This window comes from Grammomys surdaster, unplaced genomic scaffold, assembly GCF_004785775.1.
Source record: "Grammomys surdaster isolate TR1022 unplaced genomic scaffold, NIH_TR_1.0 126176, whole genome shotgun sequence".
Classification (NCBI taxonomy): domain Eukaryota; kingdom Metazoa; phylum Chordata; class Mammalia; order Rodentia; family Muridae; genus Grammomys; species Grammomys surdaster.
The window spans coordinates 144,314-161,253 of NW_021620983.1; the positions used below are offsets into that span (position 1 = coordinate 144,314).

Below are 16,940 nucleotides of genomic sequence, written 5' to 3' on the forward strand. Positions count from 1 at the left end.
ATTGTGAATAAGCTAGATAAAGTCTTAAATAATTCTATTCTCTTCATTTTAAGCTGGTATTTTATTAAGTGGGCATACAGAAGTCATTAAAGTAGTCTTGTTGCCATTTTAAATCTCCATGATAAACTGGCAGATGGAGCACCTTATGTTCACAAGAGGAAAGCCAAGTGCTCAGAAAGGTAACTAACCGGCCACAGAAAAGAAGGCAAGTCAAAAGAAAGGGTTCTGAACTGTTGTAACTCTGAAAGCTTAGCAGATAATTGAATTTGAAAGGCTTCCACAGAATTATAACATCTAGTGTAACATTCTCCAGTATGCTGTCCTTTCTCAGTGAAGAAAACATGTATGTTCTGAGGAAGATTTTAGTTTTGCAGAAAGACTGTCTAATCAGACTTAAAGGCATATTATTTCCTCTAGTATTTATCAAGTTTAAAGGTATGATATGCTATGTTTTACCTATTTAATAAGAAAGACATTTTGAGTAAAAAGATAATCCATTTCTATATGCTGTATACAGGTCAACAAAACTGAAGACTACAAGTAAATTCCAGCATTTGTCTTAATTTATCTTTCATTTTATCTTATGTGTGTAGCTGCCCTTTGCTACTTTGTAAGTTCTTCTTTTTCCCACTCTTCATCCACTCCCAGTGCCCTGATTTTACCCACTAATACTAGATAGGACAGCAACAAGGATAGAGGGGGAAGAAAAATTAAGAAAATTCCTGAGCCTAATTACTTTCCCTTTGTTTTTTCTTTGACCATGGATACTAACAAACCGAAACCAATCTCCCTAAATGACCAACAACCACTCACATGGCCTCTTGGGGCCCTTGCACTTATATATCCTCTGAAAAGTTCCCAGAATTACAAATGTCACACAATCGCAGAAATTATCTATAGCTGGCAAAACTATGCTTCTGCTAGAGCATGAAGCAAATCAGCTGCTGTAGACAGTTTGAAGCAGCCTCACATCCTACACCTGGGATTAAAATGAAAGCACATTCTTACAATATTTCTATTTTAAAAAAACTAAAATTCCAAATTTGTCACTACATATGTGTATGAATAATTTTGCCTGCATACATGTCTGTTTCCATAGAAGGTATCAGATCCCCTGAGACTCAGGTTATAGACAGTTGTGTGTGTGACCAGAAAACCATGTGACTAGGGGTGCCAGTCTGGAGCAAGAGTGAGGTTAATAAGTGTCCAAACCCAGAAAATTTCATTCTGAGACTTGCAGGAATAGGACTGTTCCCTTCTTACTCTGGGCTTACATGTCCCACCTCCACCACCCTTGAGGAAGTCACATAGCCTCGTACCCAAATTACAGGGGTTGGGTTGGGTTGGGTTGGGTTGGGTTGGGTTGGTTTGGTTTGGTTTGGTTTGGTTTGGTTTGGTTTGGTTTGGTTTGGTTTGGTTTGGTTTGGTTTGGTTTGGTTTTTCGAGACAGGGTTTCTCTGTGTAGTCCTGGCTGTCCTGGAACTCACTCTGTAGACCAGGCTGGCCTCGAACTCAGAAATCCTCCTGCCTCTGCCTCCCAAGTGGTGAGATTAAAGGCGTGCGTCACCACTGCCCGGCAAATTACAGGTTTAAATTCCTCTCTCAGATTAAAAACATGTCCAGCTAGCACCTAGAATTCCTCTTCATGCAAATGAAGCATTCCCAGCACCTCAGCCTGGCCAATGATGTCACATAGCCTAGTACCCAAATTACAGATTTAAATTCCTCTCTCCCATTAAAGACATGTCCAGCTAGCACCTAGAATTCCTCTTCATGCAAATGAAGCATTCCCAGCACCTTAGCCCAGCCAATGATGTACACTCACTCCAAAACCCCCTACCCACTCCCCAAGGTTTATATAGCCCTTATTCACCCCCAGTAAAGAGAGGTGTTTCACTGAAAACTGTCTTGGAGAAAGCTGTTTCTCACACTCATCATCGACCAAGGTCCTGTGTAAACCAGGTTAAGCTTCATTCCTTCCAGGCCAACCTGGTGTGCAATGGTGTCTGAATACCCCAAAGGCAGAAGTATACTCGAACCAGCAGTTGTGAGCTGTTATGTGCATACTGGGAATCAAACTTGGGTGCCCAGGAAGAGCCGCCAGTGCTCTTAACCACTGAGCCATCTCTTCACTCCCTTAATTTACATTTCTAATCCTTTGTTATTTCTCATACATTCTAGAAATAACAACAGACTTCAAAAGGCCAAGTCTAGAAAGACAATGGCTACATGTATCTGTCTCACTCTGACTTTAGCACAAGTGCCACCTAAACAAGCACAAGATATAATCTAAAACAATTCACTTTTATGTTTTTCTGTATGGAAACAAAATCTTTATCAGAGCAAAGAAGTTGGTAAAATGAATCATTCATTGGAAGTACACTTCAAATGTTAGCTTGTTTTGAATATGAAAAAAAGAAACTTTTTAATCCAAGAAATTTTCATAATTTCAAGAAAAGTTTTCTCCACCATTCATTTTCAAGGAAATACAACACTTCCTGGAAGAAGCCCAGAGGATCAGTCTGTTAAATCAACCCATGCAGGAAAATAATTACCCAGTCCACAATAACAAGACCTAAAATACAAAGCTAGCAGCACTATACAGCAGGAAGAGGCCCCCTCCAATACAGGGACTTCTGTGGCTGACTTAATTACAGCACAGGGAGAAAATCCACTACAATGGCAGTGCTCAAGGCTGCTGACATCCATCCTAGATACAGACACAAATGACTCTGCAGCTTCTCCTGTAGTATGACACCTTCCAGAAAAGTCTGAAAATAAACACATCCCAAGAAATACCAGGTTATATATATATATTCCATGGCATCACATGCTACTGTGAAAGTTATCCTTAATGTGGAGCCAGTTATCAATTTTACTAAACTTTGACTGGGCAAGTGACAAGAGAAAAGTTTAAATGAGCTTATCATCTAGGCTAGGAGCATAAATTAAACTGATTTAAGAACTGTTGTAGTGTTGTCCAACATGTTATAGTGCCTTAAAATAAATAAGTAAACAAAATCATTGCTTGGAAAATGCTCAGAGACAGTAACAAAAAAAAGTCAAATCCACATAAAAACCTGGCCTTAGACACAGAAACTGAAATCTAAAACACTAATCTTTTTAAAGCAGCTACTAAAACAACAACATGGACCAGAGCACAAATGGACAATTAGGACCCCAAATTATGAAGGAATGACACAAATTTTAAGTAATATGGAAATTCCATCTTGCAAAACAATTTAAAGACAATGAAGGCTGGATGTTGACTCAGCAGTTAAAAGTAGTTGCTGCTCTTCCAGAGACCTGGAGTTCTAACATGAAACTAAATCCATGTTAGATTGTTCACAACCCCCTATAATTCCAGCCCCAGAAGTTCTAATACCTCTGGCTCCATATGTACCCTCACACATGTGTACAGAAACACACATATTCATATATTTTTGTTAGATCCCAAACCCCCCAAAGAAGGCAGGGCCACTATGTCCTAAAATGACAGTCTAGTCTCAGCTCAGGATGAATTTGACAAGTTAAACAGAAAAGTATTGCTGGCAAAGATATAAAAGCCTACACTCAACATTCTTCAGAAACTCAGGTAGAAGCCATCACTTCTTACCTTTTTCCTATAGCCAACTACTGCAAATGAGGCATATGATTCTCTATTAGCATATACCTCTAATACAAATCAAAACTCCACAATAACCCCAGACTCCTTTGGTCCCTATTAACACATCTCTGTAATGTGTAACATCATAGTCGCCAACAAATTCCTTCCTTTCTACCCTAACTTCCAGGCTGTTCAGATTCCACTCCTCCCTCCCTTTCATAACTATACTACTCTCTTTTAAAACCCTGGTAAGCCCCCACATCCTGCTACTCTTTGCTCCCCTCACCTGCCCTCATCCCATCACAACCCAGAGATATGATTATTATTGATGATGTTTTTAATTGTTGTGGAAAGAGGCTGCCAGAGCTCCGTGAGTTAAAACCAATCTGATCTATATAGGAAGTTTTGGGACAAGGCAGGGAGGGCTACATAGTGAGATTTTGTCTCAAGAAAAAACAAAAACACCAAGTATTGGAGTTACATTGCTTAGCTGAACTTTTGGTTTTCTCAGTAACTAGGCAGATTATATAATCTATCTGTGCTTCAATTTTTTTAATCCATATAATGTAAATAATAGTAATACCTTCTTTCAAGCTAAGCATAGTGATGCATGCCTTTAATCCCAGCACTTGGAAGACAGAGTCCAACAGACCTCTGTATGTTCAAGGTCAGCCTGTCACACATAGCAAGGCCCTATCTTGGGTGGGAGGAAGGGAGATGGGAGAATAATAATATCTATTTTCATATTCTACTAAAGGTGGTGCCTTAAGGTATAAAGTATTCAGCCTAGTAGCTGGTATGTGCTAAGTGAAGAACACAATTTAGCTGTTTTTTCAATTTTGATGTTTGGCTTGTTCTCCTACCTAGTAAATAGGGAATCTGAATTAAATCCCAGATCTCATGAAAAAGAAAGAGTACTTTCTATATGTAGGTAGCAAAGAAACATTTTTAAAAAATTAAGTCAGGTGGCATCATAATAATCCACCTTAGTTCTTAAGAAGCCGAGGCAGAAAGATCACAAGTTTGAGGCCAGTCTGGGCCGTATAGAAAGATCTTGTCTCAAAAAAACAAAGAGGGAAAAAGTCATGTGATCAACACATACAGATAAATCTTGTTTTATTGTTGTTAATACTTAAAAAAGTCACATGCTGATTCTGAACATCAAAGGCCTTGTGTGCCTCAGATAACAGTGTCAGGCTTTCCAATTTGCTAGGTTTGTGATTTATCTTGTTATCTTTTATTAGTTGGCTAATTTAGAAAAAAGGAATCTTGTCACAGATATATGTTTGCTTGGGATAGAATGTAGCTATGCAACCCAGGCTGGGCTCAAATTCTTGATCCTCCTGCTTCTTCCTTCTGAATACTAAAATTCCAAAAATGAGCCACTCACAGCTATTCTATTCATTTTGTCATTTTTTCTTCTTGAAAAACTATGTCCTGAGTAATAAATTGTTTCAGGAAATAACTGAGTGTAGAACTTTAAAATATAAAAATATCTGGGTAGTGATGGTGCACACTTTTTTCCCCCATTAATTTATTTACTTATGCACTTTGCATCCCAAGGTGATGTACACCTTTAACCACAGCACTCAGGAGACAGAGGCAGTTAGATCTCTGAGTTTGAGTCCCGCCTGGTCTACAGAACGAGTTCTAGGACAGCCAGGGCTACAAAGTGAAACTTTGTCTCAAAAAAAAAAAATATATATATATAAATGCATAAACAGACAAATGTGTTAGCAATACTAACTTTAAAACACAAAAGTATTAGGTGAAAACCAGACTTATGTTAATCCAATGTTTTAGCTACAAATACTAATAGTTATTTCTGGAGATGTACACAAAGCTAATTAAAAGTTCCAAAAGAACTGGGTTATACTTAGCAAAAAACTACATCCTTATTTCTTAAAAATGGCCAGGCCTGGTCCAAAAGTGATATAGATAGATGTCTTCCTAGTGATACTGAAAGTTCATATTAGGAGACTAAGGACCTATGGAAAGAGAAGACAAGAAATGCCCAGACATCTCCCTTTTCTCTCTTCCTCTTATTAATCAGAATGTTATGCTGGTATTTAATAATTCAAAGTTGAACAGGACAAGAAAAACACATAAAATTCAGCAATCACAGATTAGTGGGATATTACAGTTGCCTTGGGTTCCCAGGAGACCACAGAGAGTCACCTCCTATGATACTTGACATTCATGTCAACTTGACTGGATTTGTAGTCACCTAGGAGACACATCTCTAAGCATGTCTGTAACAAGTATCTCCAAAAAGGTTTAACTGAAGAGAGTGTACCCACTCTTAAATATAGACAGCACCATCCCATGGGCTGGAGAATCTGACTATAATAAAAAGAGAGTAAAAGAGAAAGTGAGCTGAACACCAGCTCTCATCCTTCTCTGCTCTGTGACTGCAGATGCAATGTGACCCACAGCCTCACACTCCCATTACTGTACCTCACCACGGTGGACTGTATTCTCTCAAACTATGAGCCAAAAAACAAAGCACCTCCTTCTTCAAGTTGCTTTTGTCACAGCAACTAGAAAGGCAACTAGTATACTTCCCTAAACAGCACTGAATGAGAATTAAAGTTCCTATATTTACTCATTCAAAAATAAATATCAGCCCTTTTATTGTTCTTATTCAATACATAAAATAATAGAACCTTCAAGATATAAGAAATAAAGCTGAGAATGAAATTTGGGTCCTGATCTTAATCGAAGGCCAGAGCTCTTTGTTCAGCACTTTCATCCTCAATGACTCTCCATTCCCGGTTTCCACTTTGCTTTTGCTTTTTCTTTCCTAGAATGGTAAAATAATATCAGCACCAAAACTTAGTGTTGGGTGGGCTAAGAGCATAGCTCATCAATAGAGCACTTGTCTAACGTATGTGAGGCCTTTGAATTCAATCACCAGTACTATCAGAGAAGTAAAAAAGAGAAGGGAGGAAGGAGGAGGAAAATGAGGAGAAGGAAGATGAGGAGGAGGAAGAGGAGGAGGAGGGAGAGGAGGAGGAGGAAGAGGAAGAGGAGGAAGAGGAGGAGGGGGGGACCTCAAATGCTAGCAGGTGTCAGATTATGTAATCAGGGGAGAAGAACAAAGAATAAAACATTGTGGATGAGATAAGATGGTGGATGTTCACATTAGAGATTCACACATTGTCTTAAAGAAAATTTACTCAGCTCCAGTCCTTTGGTTTCATGAGGAAATGTGGTCCCAGGGATTTGTGAAATATTCCAACAGTCTCCTACCTTGGATTATTCCTCCACAGCCTTTAAAGCTGTCCACTCTAGTTAAAATAAAATTCAGATTTCTTGCTGGACAAGGTGGTATACAACTTTAATCTCAGCACTGGGGAAACAGAGATAGGTTAATTTCTGTAAGGTCAAGTCAAGCCTGATTACATACAAAGTTCTAAGCCAGTTGAGGCTACATAGTACATATTATAAATATAATCAATCAATCTCAGGGCTCAAAAGCCTATTTCCAGTCTAATTCACTATATTTCCTCCCATATGCACCCCTTCCACTCCAGTCATACCTGAAGTCTTCTGAGGTTTTTAATGAATGGCAGTACTGTCTCATGGAAGAACAGAAAAAGAATGTCTAGACTATGTGACAGTGTTTAACTAGCACATTAACTTGGGAAAAGTGCCTCTACTGGCTGTTAATAGGCAGGACCAGGATCCTAATTATCCCACAGAGAACCAAAATGCACAACAGAGTTCTATACTACACAGGGTCATTGCATATCAAATGCCAGTAAAATTATGCAGTTTTCACAAAAACACAAAGCTTGTTCCCACCAAGTGATTTCTACATTGCTGGTGCTTTCAGCCCAGGACAATCCCTTCCTGGCTCATTAATTCTCATCACCTGGGACCCAGCTTAAATAACATTTCAAAAAGTCTTTGCCTGGCTCTCATTTCTAATGTTACCTCTCCCACTAGCTCCTACTAGGTTTATTATTCCATAACCCTGCTTTGTTTTTAGGCATATATCCCTACCCAAAATTATTTATTGCCTACTCTTTTGTTACTTTTCTTCCTCTGTCAAAAATAAACTCTCCGCCGGGCGGTGGTGGCGCACGCCTTTAATCCCAGCACTTGGGAGGCAGAGGCAGGCGGATTTCTGAGTTTGAGAGTTCGAGGCTAACCTGGTCTACAGAGTGAGTTTCAGGACAGCCAGGGCTATACAGAGAAACTCTGTCTCGAAAAACCAAAAAACAACAACAACAACAACAACAACTCTCCAAGGGGACTGGAGAGACTGCTCATCAGGTAAAGGCACTCACTGGCTGTTCTTCCATAGAACTAAGATTCAATTCTCAGCATCCACAAGGCAGCTCATGAGCATCTAAGACTCCAGTTCCAGAGAATCCAATGTCCTCCTCTGGCTTCTGCAGGCATCAGACATGCCTGTGGTACATAGACATACATGCAGACAAAATATTCATACACATAAAATAAGTAAATACACAAATAAATGTTAATTCAATTCTCCAAAGACAGGAAATAATGTACCTGCAGTACCTAACAGTCTTTCCAATATAATGGTTAGTCATCATATGTGTACTGAATAAATATCTAGAATAATTTTTCTTATTTAAAATTAAGATTTCTTTAATCTTAAAGTAACCAACATCTCTAGTTGCTTTTTACCTCTGTCAAGTTGCATTTTTGCAATGGAGTTGCTTTGACTTCTTTGTTTTAGTTTAGTTTGGTTCTTGCTATACTGAGAATAAAACCCAGAGTCTCACATATGTTAGACAAACACTTGTACTAAGTAAGCTACACATACCCACAGCTACAGACGTTAGTTTTACATTATAAAATGTTCGCATTTACATAGCACAGAGAAAAAATGCAAATTTCCAAATTTCCTAATACACCATCACAAGAGTGAGGCATAGCCACTTTCTAATTTACAGGAGCTCCTGATGCTCAAGGAGGCTTAAATACACCACAGGAATTAGACTAGCAGCTACTTCCAGACTCTTTGTTGTGGGAGATCCTTCCTGTAGCCAGTGTTCTTATAACCAGCTATACTGAGGCATTAGCTAGCAAGGGCTGAGTGAAAGGGCCTTTACCATCTGGCTGAAATCATCTCTCCAGTCCCATCTCTCACCTCTCACTCCATTGGTTTTTTTGTTTTGTTTTTCAATCTATAGCCAACTACAACAGCACAGATGCTGACAAGCAGCAGGTGCCCCAGACTTCACTATACATGCCATCTTCTTATTTTGTTATTGTCTCTACAATATTAGGAACCATTTAACATAGTATCTAGTTTTCTTGATAATTTTTATTATTTTCTTTCTTCCTACACAGAATACAAGCTCCATGAACATGGGGCTTTCTCCCTGTTCTTTGCTGTATCTTCAACACCCAGATCTCTAACTCTCACAGAGTAAAGACATTAAATACATTAATGTTATTGCAAGAAATAAATGAACAATCATTTATTTTTATGTAAAAATCTATTTAATAATAGCATTTCTTTTATACCCATTTTTCTTTTCTTTTTTTAAAGATTTATTTATTTTATGTAAATACAATGTCACTCTCTTCAGACACACCAGAAGAGAGCATCATATCTCATTATAGATGGTTGTGAGCCACCATGTGGTTGCTGAGAATTGAATTCAGAACCTCTGAAAGAACAGTCAGTGCTCTTAACTGCTGAGCCATCTCTCCAGTCCTATACCCATTTTTCAAATTTCTGAATCACATTAGCATCACATTTTTTAAAATTTCGAAGTGGTTGGTGATGACTAAAATATTATCTGTCTAGATTTCTTTTGTTTTCATTATGTTTTTCTGAAATACTATACCATGACTATTCTCTAAAAATGTAATTGATAGTTTTGAAGCTTGTGGTGGTTTTATTTGAATGAGAATGACCCCATAACTCATATGTTTGAATGCTTCATCCCCAGTTAGTGGAATTGTTTGGGAAGGATTAGAAGGTGTGGCCTCGTTGAAGGAAGTGTGTTACTGGCAGGGAAGGGGATCTGAGGTTTCAAGATCTATCTCTATCTATCTATCTATCTATCTATCTATCTATTTATCATCATCTATCTATCATTTATCTTTACTGCCCAAGGATCAGAATGTAAGCTCTTAGTTATTGCTCAAGTGCCAGGTCTACCTGCCAACCACCATGCTTCCTATGGAGATGATCATGGATTAACATTTTGAAACGATAAACAAGTCTCCAACCAAATGTTTCCTTTTATAAGTTGCATATCTTATTGAAATCATGTTAGTGTAACTTGTAAAGATAAACTATTTTATTTTGCTGCAATGAAAAACCATCTTGAATATAAAACTAGATCAGAAATAGCTATAGTAATTAATATAGAATACCTGAGGATTCACTTAAGAAAGATTTGTAGTTCTAAATCATTTTAAAATATTAACAAAAATTACCTTCTTATAATTCTGGTCACTAGATCACTAAACCAGATAATTTCAGGGCTGGAGAGATGGCTTAGTTGCTGAGAGTACTTGTTGCTCTTTCAGAGGACCCAAGTTCAATTCCCAGCACCCACATGATACCATTTATAACCCCAGTTACAGGGAATCTGATTCTATCTTCCACTTCTGACTTCCACAGGCACCAGGCATACACATGATATGGATTCACCCAGGCAAAACACTAAAACACATACAAAAAAATAAATAAATAAAAAGTTAATTTCTAATATTCCCCCAAACACTAAGAATTTATGTCAACTTAAAAAAAATAATCTAAAGAGTTAGGGAGTCAAAAGCTTTTTACAGTGGTTCTGTAGTATAATCTCACTTCATGTTCATAGTCATTCTCTCTTTTCCTCCTTCTATGAAGCCAGGTGAAGGTAAATCAATTCTAAAATAAAATACGGAAAACTAGAACAGTAAACGAGTTCAGAGGGAAATGTGTATGGGCCAGGTGTCCATATGAGAACTACTAATTACTTTAGAAAAGGTTATCAAACAGTGAAATATTATGGCTAAAACTGAATGGGCAGAACTGAAAGAAAATATACAAAAGGGCTGAGTGAAAGTTAATGCAACCAAGCAGGATTGTTTTATATTTTAGAAAAAGCAGAAGAAATTTGAAAAGGAAAAGGTAGGTAGACAAATAAGCAACTAAGTAGCTCTAAAACACAGTGGGCCAGGTATATTACATAATAAATACTTTGAGATTATTCAATCACTGGATTTTATAGCCAAAGTGATTAGATTCCAGGAGGAAAAGACACCAATATGTTGTGATAGTCCTGGTATTATTTGTATTTTGATGCCAATTCTCCTTTCCCAGGAGGGGCTATGGATGAGGAAAGAATCACGTACACAGGTGACTTCCTGCAAACCTTCTCCTCACCTTAACTTGTAAAATAAAGGCTAGAGCCAGCGATCGGGCAGTGGAAGGGAAGATGGAGCTGAAAAGTTTGGGGGAGAAGGAAAAGAGGGAGAAGGAAGATGGAGCAAGAGGAAGATGATCCAGATTCCGCGTGGCTTTAAATAGCCACAAGTAGCTATGAATATCATAAAGGATAGAATAATTGGGATAACTTGTCTAATCTAGGTGGACAGCTTGTATCATTATCAATTGACTCTGAAATTATTGTGGGCATCTTGTGAATCGAGAATTTATTGATATATAAATCTGACTAATTATAAGCTTCTAGAGTTTTGATTTACTGGGCTAAGGGGATTGTGACAACTACCCACAGCGGGTAGATGGTTGAGAAGAGACAAGCAGCTCTGAGGCAGGCAAACTGAAGCTGGTAAGACTGCCATCAGGGGCTAGCCTAGAGGCAGAGGCAGTGAGACTGCCAAGGCAGAAAGTAGCTGAGTATAGCGCCGGATGGTGCCACTTTTAAAATATTTCCTGCAACACAAATAGCCATTCTTTCTCTCCCTTCCATTTTAATAATTAAGATATTTGCTGATATATTCATGTTTCTACTCTTTTCTCTCTATCTCTTATGAGATGCTGTACAAGATCTCAAGTGCTGAGATAATAGTTGTCTACATCAAAATTCAACTGTCAGAGAAGAAATAAGGAGTAATGTACTAATAATGTCCAACTGCCTGAATCATCCTGGCTTCACACCAAGATCTAGAGTGGGCAGGATGTGGTCACACTGCAGGACTGGAGCCTCTAGCTGTGGAAAACAGCCAGGAATTATGCTGATGCACATATTCCCATCACCAGCCAATGAGACAAGGAAGCAAAATCACCAATAATTCACCAACAAAACCATCCTTCTATTCCCTTGATATCAACACTCAAGGCTGCTATAGTCATCAAAGCAAATCTCAGTCTCTTCCATACACAACTACTCATTTTTCCTCTCTCATGACCTTCCAAACTATCAGGACAGAATTTGAGTCACCTTATCAATCCTCCCTAATTAGTACCATATTCTTCACACCTGATTTTATAAAAACAAAGAACAAAAAGAAAATCCTACATATAGATTCATAAGTTCAAAGACACTTAAAGTAAGTATAGAGTATTTACCAAAGGAGCAATGATAGTCTGAAAGTGAGAACACTTAAAAGAAAATGTACTATGTTTTTGGCCTAATTTACTTTCTGTTACTGCGAAATTTTTAATTACATCGTGTGTGTGTGTGTGTGTGTGTGTGTGTGTGTGTGTATGTGTGTGTGTTGCACTCATGTGAGATAGGAAAACAACTTGCAAAAGTAGGCTCTCTTTCTCCACCATGTAGAAACAGGGTGAACTCAGGTTCATCAAGCTTGGCAACAAAAACCCTTAACCTCTGAGCCATCTTGCCCCTTTCCCCCAGAATGTTTTAAAGCAATGGCTTCCAGGGATGAGAAATGGCTTATTTGGTAAAAATTTCTGTTGTACAAGCATTGGGACCTAAATTTGATGCTTTAAAAAGCATAGCATGATGGTGCACACTTGTAACCTCACTACTGGGGAAGCAGATACAGGTGGATCCCGAGGATTCACTGACCAATCAACCTGGCATACTTAGTAAGTTTCAGGCCAGTGTCTCAAAAAACAAGTTGTCTAAAGAATAATATTTGGATGTCCTCTGACCTACACACATGCACCACACATACACACACACACACAAATATACAAATAACTTGTATGTGACATCATCATTAGAATACATTGTTTTCCACAATTGTTTTGTATTTAAGACTGATTCAATTCTTTTGTTTGTTTGTTTGTTTGTTTTGTTTTGTTTTTTGAGACAGGGTTTCTCTGTGCAGCCCTGGCTGTCCTGGAACTCACTCTGTAGACCAGGCTGGCCTCGAACTCAGAAATCCACCTGTCTCTGCCTCCCAAGTGCTGGGATTAAAGGCATGCGCCACCACCGCCCGGCGATTCAATTCATTTAAGTAATAATTTCAACTAAAATAAAACATAAATTAAAAGATAAAACAAGTATTATTATCTAATAATAGCATATAGCGATTTCACTACCTTAAAATACAGTTTTGTATAGCTAAAATTCTGTTTACTAAGTATTGTCATTTGAGTTTTCTTTATGCTAAATGTAAGTCAAAATATGCATAATAGGAAGTATCATCTGACAAAAAAAATCCTTATAATTTTTCTTGCTATAGAACAAAATTTCTTAAATCTTTTATTTTAAAAAATATAATTGGTATTTGTATTATTCTGTTAAGAAATTTCTTCCATCATTCTTATAAAACATATTCCCCCTTTTCTCTTTACTGCCAATGAGACTAAAATGAGTGGTCATTTTCTACACTCTTCAATTTTCTCAGTCTTTCTCTGACACCAAGCAATATTGACTTTTGAACACTTGATAAAGGTGTAAATTCTTCAAATATAAATTTATTTTATAAAATATTTATTTTTATTCTTACTATGTGCTAAGCTCTGTGTTAAAGACTTTGTATTATATTAAATTAAATAAGCCAGGCATATAAAAACAAACATTTCATTATCCCATTCTTATAAGGAAACAGAGATGTAAATGGTAGTTATTAAAGGTGTTGACTGCTTAAAAGGAAAAATATTGATGAGAAGATTCATTATTACAGTTAGATAAGAAGAATAAGTTTAAGAAATTCACTGTGCAGCATGATGACTAAATGCCAGTATATTTACTCTTTAAAAATACAGAATGAATGTTGGGTTATCACAGAAAAAGATAATTATATGAAGCAGTGTATTAGCTCAAAAAAACATAACATATGTATACTGCAAAACATAATTCGACACATAATAAATACATACATTTTTATCTATCAACTTTAAATAAATAAAAGACAAATTCATTCTTTTAAGAATTTATTGTCTACTAAAGAAAAAAGACAACTGTATTAAGGTTTAGTGTGTTGAATATAACACATAAATATTCCTAAAAGTGTTGTTTAGCTCAAGAAGAAAGGTCTATTGACAATTATATTTTATATCATCAAATAAGTCCACCTCTTTTATCAAGAAAGTGATGACTTAACATTGGTTTGCATTTCTCCACCTTGGCAAAGCACAGTCAATAAATAAAGACATCATGGAAACATATCTGGGAATTATAATAATCATCTATTTCCTTGCTTCCTAATATTTAGCACCACTACATTTAAACATGTCAGTCTAAGACATAATCTAAGACATATTTAGAAAATATAAATACAGACACCATTAAAGCCAGATATGAATATAACAAGAAAAACTAGAACTAGAATTTATAGCTCTATATGTAAAAATTATATCTCTAACTATGTTTTTCAACTATATCTATTTACATTTTTTTTGGTATTTAAGCATCTAAATAAAATAGCATAATTGAAGGTATAAATCTGTATTATTTATGAGTTAGAAGATGGGTTGTCATAACTCATGTTTTTTAATTGTGACAATACAAAACTGGACCTTCCCTTTCCCTAAAATAAACCTAGATTATCGGAAAAGTATTTCTATTTATGTATGATATGCCTAACATTTAAAATGTTAGCATGCACCTAAAAATAAAGACTTGTCACACAGAAAAGCAGTGTTTATGTATACTAACATTTATACATGATTGCTTACTACTCCCAGTGCCTTAAATAGTATGTATAATCCTTATGAGTATTTGGTTGGACATATATACACATCCACTATTGTCTTTTATTACATTACCCTTAGAAGAAGGAAACAAAAATAGGGGGAAAATGTTATTCACAGAACATTGGTAATATTCTGGTTTTATAAATACAGTAATTTCCACTTGAAGGGCCATATTTGATAGGCAAGGCACAGATATCCATATATTTTACATTTCTTTCTCATTTCTCACCATATGGGGGTGAATTTAATTTTCCTCAGTCTCAGGGTGCCTTCTATAAGACGTAAGCATAGTCCAGCCTTGCTCAGAGGTGAAATTAAGGGCAGCAAAACCACCTAGCAAAGTTGTTTTGCTCCTACAGCCCCATGACAAGGACTAAAGTCTACGTCAAACGGGATTGGTGAGTCTTAATAACTAGTTCCTATTTCACCAAGGAGCAATTACTCAGCAGACAACTGAGGTACCAAATTCTACCATCCTGAAATTGTAGGTCCTCAGGCACAAACCTCCTCAACAATTGGATGGATTATGCAATGGTCATTGATATCTGGGTTTGAAATAACAGCAGTTTGAGAAGTTTGATTTATGCATTTCAACCCAGTTCAATGTTACCTGCCAGCACTGATGCCAGTAGACTTCTTGTGACTCTCCCTCCCCCACATGATAAAGAGCTTCCCATTCCAGCTTATGCATTCATTTCTTGGGTGATTTCTCTATTGGTGAAAACAATGGACTCTTTCAATGTTCTCTTATCAACAAAGGGCTCTAAGACAAAGTCCTTCTGGCCATATCCCTTCTGACTTCTTTACAGTAATGACTGGCACTGAGAAATGCCAAACCTGGAAAGGGAAATAAGAGACGGATAGCTCACCTCTTTGAGCTGCTCCAGCTCTTGTTTGAGGCCGTCATATTCAGCCTCCAGCTCGTCATACTGTTGCTTGAGAGTCAGTTTCTCCTCCAGCACCACCAGCCCATACTCCGCAGCCTGGATCTTCTCATGGGTCGTTTCTGTGAGCTCCTTGGTCAGTCTCTCTATTTCAGTCTTATATTGGTCTACCGTCTTCAGAGCCTCTTCTGCGGCCATAGCGGGGTGGCGGAGATAGACGCAAAGCAGAAGGGGAAAGGAGAAGCAAATAGGAATGGAAATAAAAATGGAAAAGTGACTGATGAATAGGCAGAGCGCCCTGAGGCCCGGCCGGCAGCGGCTGCTACACGGCCGGAAGCACTGAGGAGGAATACATGGAATCTGGGAGGAATACACGCTGCAGCATAGAGACTGCAAGGTGATGACCGCAGCCGGGATCCTCCGGGCCACACGCCCGGGCAGTCAGCAACCAAGCTGCATGGTCAAGGCTCAGCTCCCGCAGCTGGAGGCTCCGATTCTGCGGCCTCAGAGGCGCGTGGCCGCCATGTCTCAGGCCGCGTCACTGCGGTCCACCGCCCAATGCTCCGTGGGAAGCTGAGCTCCACCTGCTTGCTGGGCCCTGCGGCAGCCAGTGCACAGGGATGCGGACTCCAACTGGTCCTCTTCCTCTCCGCCACTCAGAATGCAGGGAGGTAGGGAAGGGGAGGAGCAAATCCAAAACCCCACCGCGCCTCGCAGCGCAGCGCAGCGCAGCATGGACAGCTGAAGAGGGATGAGGGCAGAGGGACCCAGAACTAGCTGAGGAATAATGGGAGACTACGAAGGGCTGAGGAGGGGGAACCGCGTTAAGGCGGAATGAAGGCTGAGGCAAAGGGGTATCTTAAAGAGAAGCGGAGGCCAAAGAGTTGAAGAAGGCTGGGGAATGGGGAGTGGGGGGAGGAAACGCAGCTGAGAAGAGACGCTAGTCTGAGGAAGCCAGGGCAGCTGAAGAAGGGCAGGAGTGTTGGAAAGGGTGATATCTGAGGGATAAGAACACCAAGAAGGCCTCCAACAGGCTAACTTTGCAGAGGTGGGAATTTGAAACCCACTGGAGTGCAGTGGACCCACAGAAAACAAACAGAGCTAGTGCTATGGGGTCTCAGCTTGTTCAGTACATGAAAGAATTCTGCTTTTCAAAAGCTTGCTAGATATACCTTGGGAGTCCTTTCTCCTTTCTCAGCCTCTGTCTAATTTGGTCTAGTCCACCTAACCTCTACCAAAGAACTTTGCTGTTCTTCAACCTAAACTTCTGTGCACATCACAGGAGCTTTGTCTCTTCAGAACTACTACCTTACTGTGTAACATTATTACTGGAGCGATGTGAACAAACATCTACTCACCCCAGTAAGGCTACCACCAAGGTCCAACTTGGTGA

General features: G+C 38.5%; 1 protein-coding gene across 6 annotated transcripts in view; it reads right to left on the reverse strand.

Annotated features, from left to right (window-relative positions):
• Bicd1 (BICD cargo adaptor 1) overlaps positions 1-15,747 on the reverse strand; it is a 123,026-nt gene extending 107,279 nt beyond the window's left edge. For 4 of the 6 annotated variants that reach the window (XM_028757551.1, XM_028757550.1, XM_028757549.1 and 1 more), the window contains exon 1: positions 15,533-15,747. In XM_028757551.1, the coding sequence (XP_028613384.1) occupies positions 15,533-15,745 (213 nt within the window). In that variant the 5' untranslated portion in view covers positions 15,746-15,747. The remainder of the gene's footprint in view (positions 1-15,532) is intronic. The other 2 variants (XR_003710049.1, XM_028757552.1) reach the window with 1 other exon arrangement.
• Positions 15,748-16,940: the final 1,193 nt, after the last annotated feature.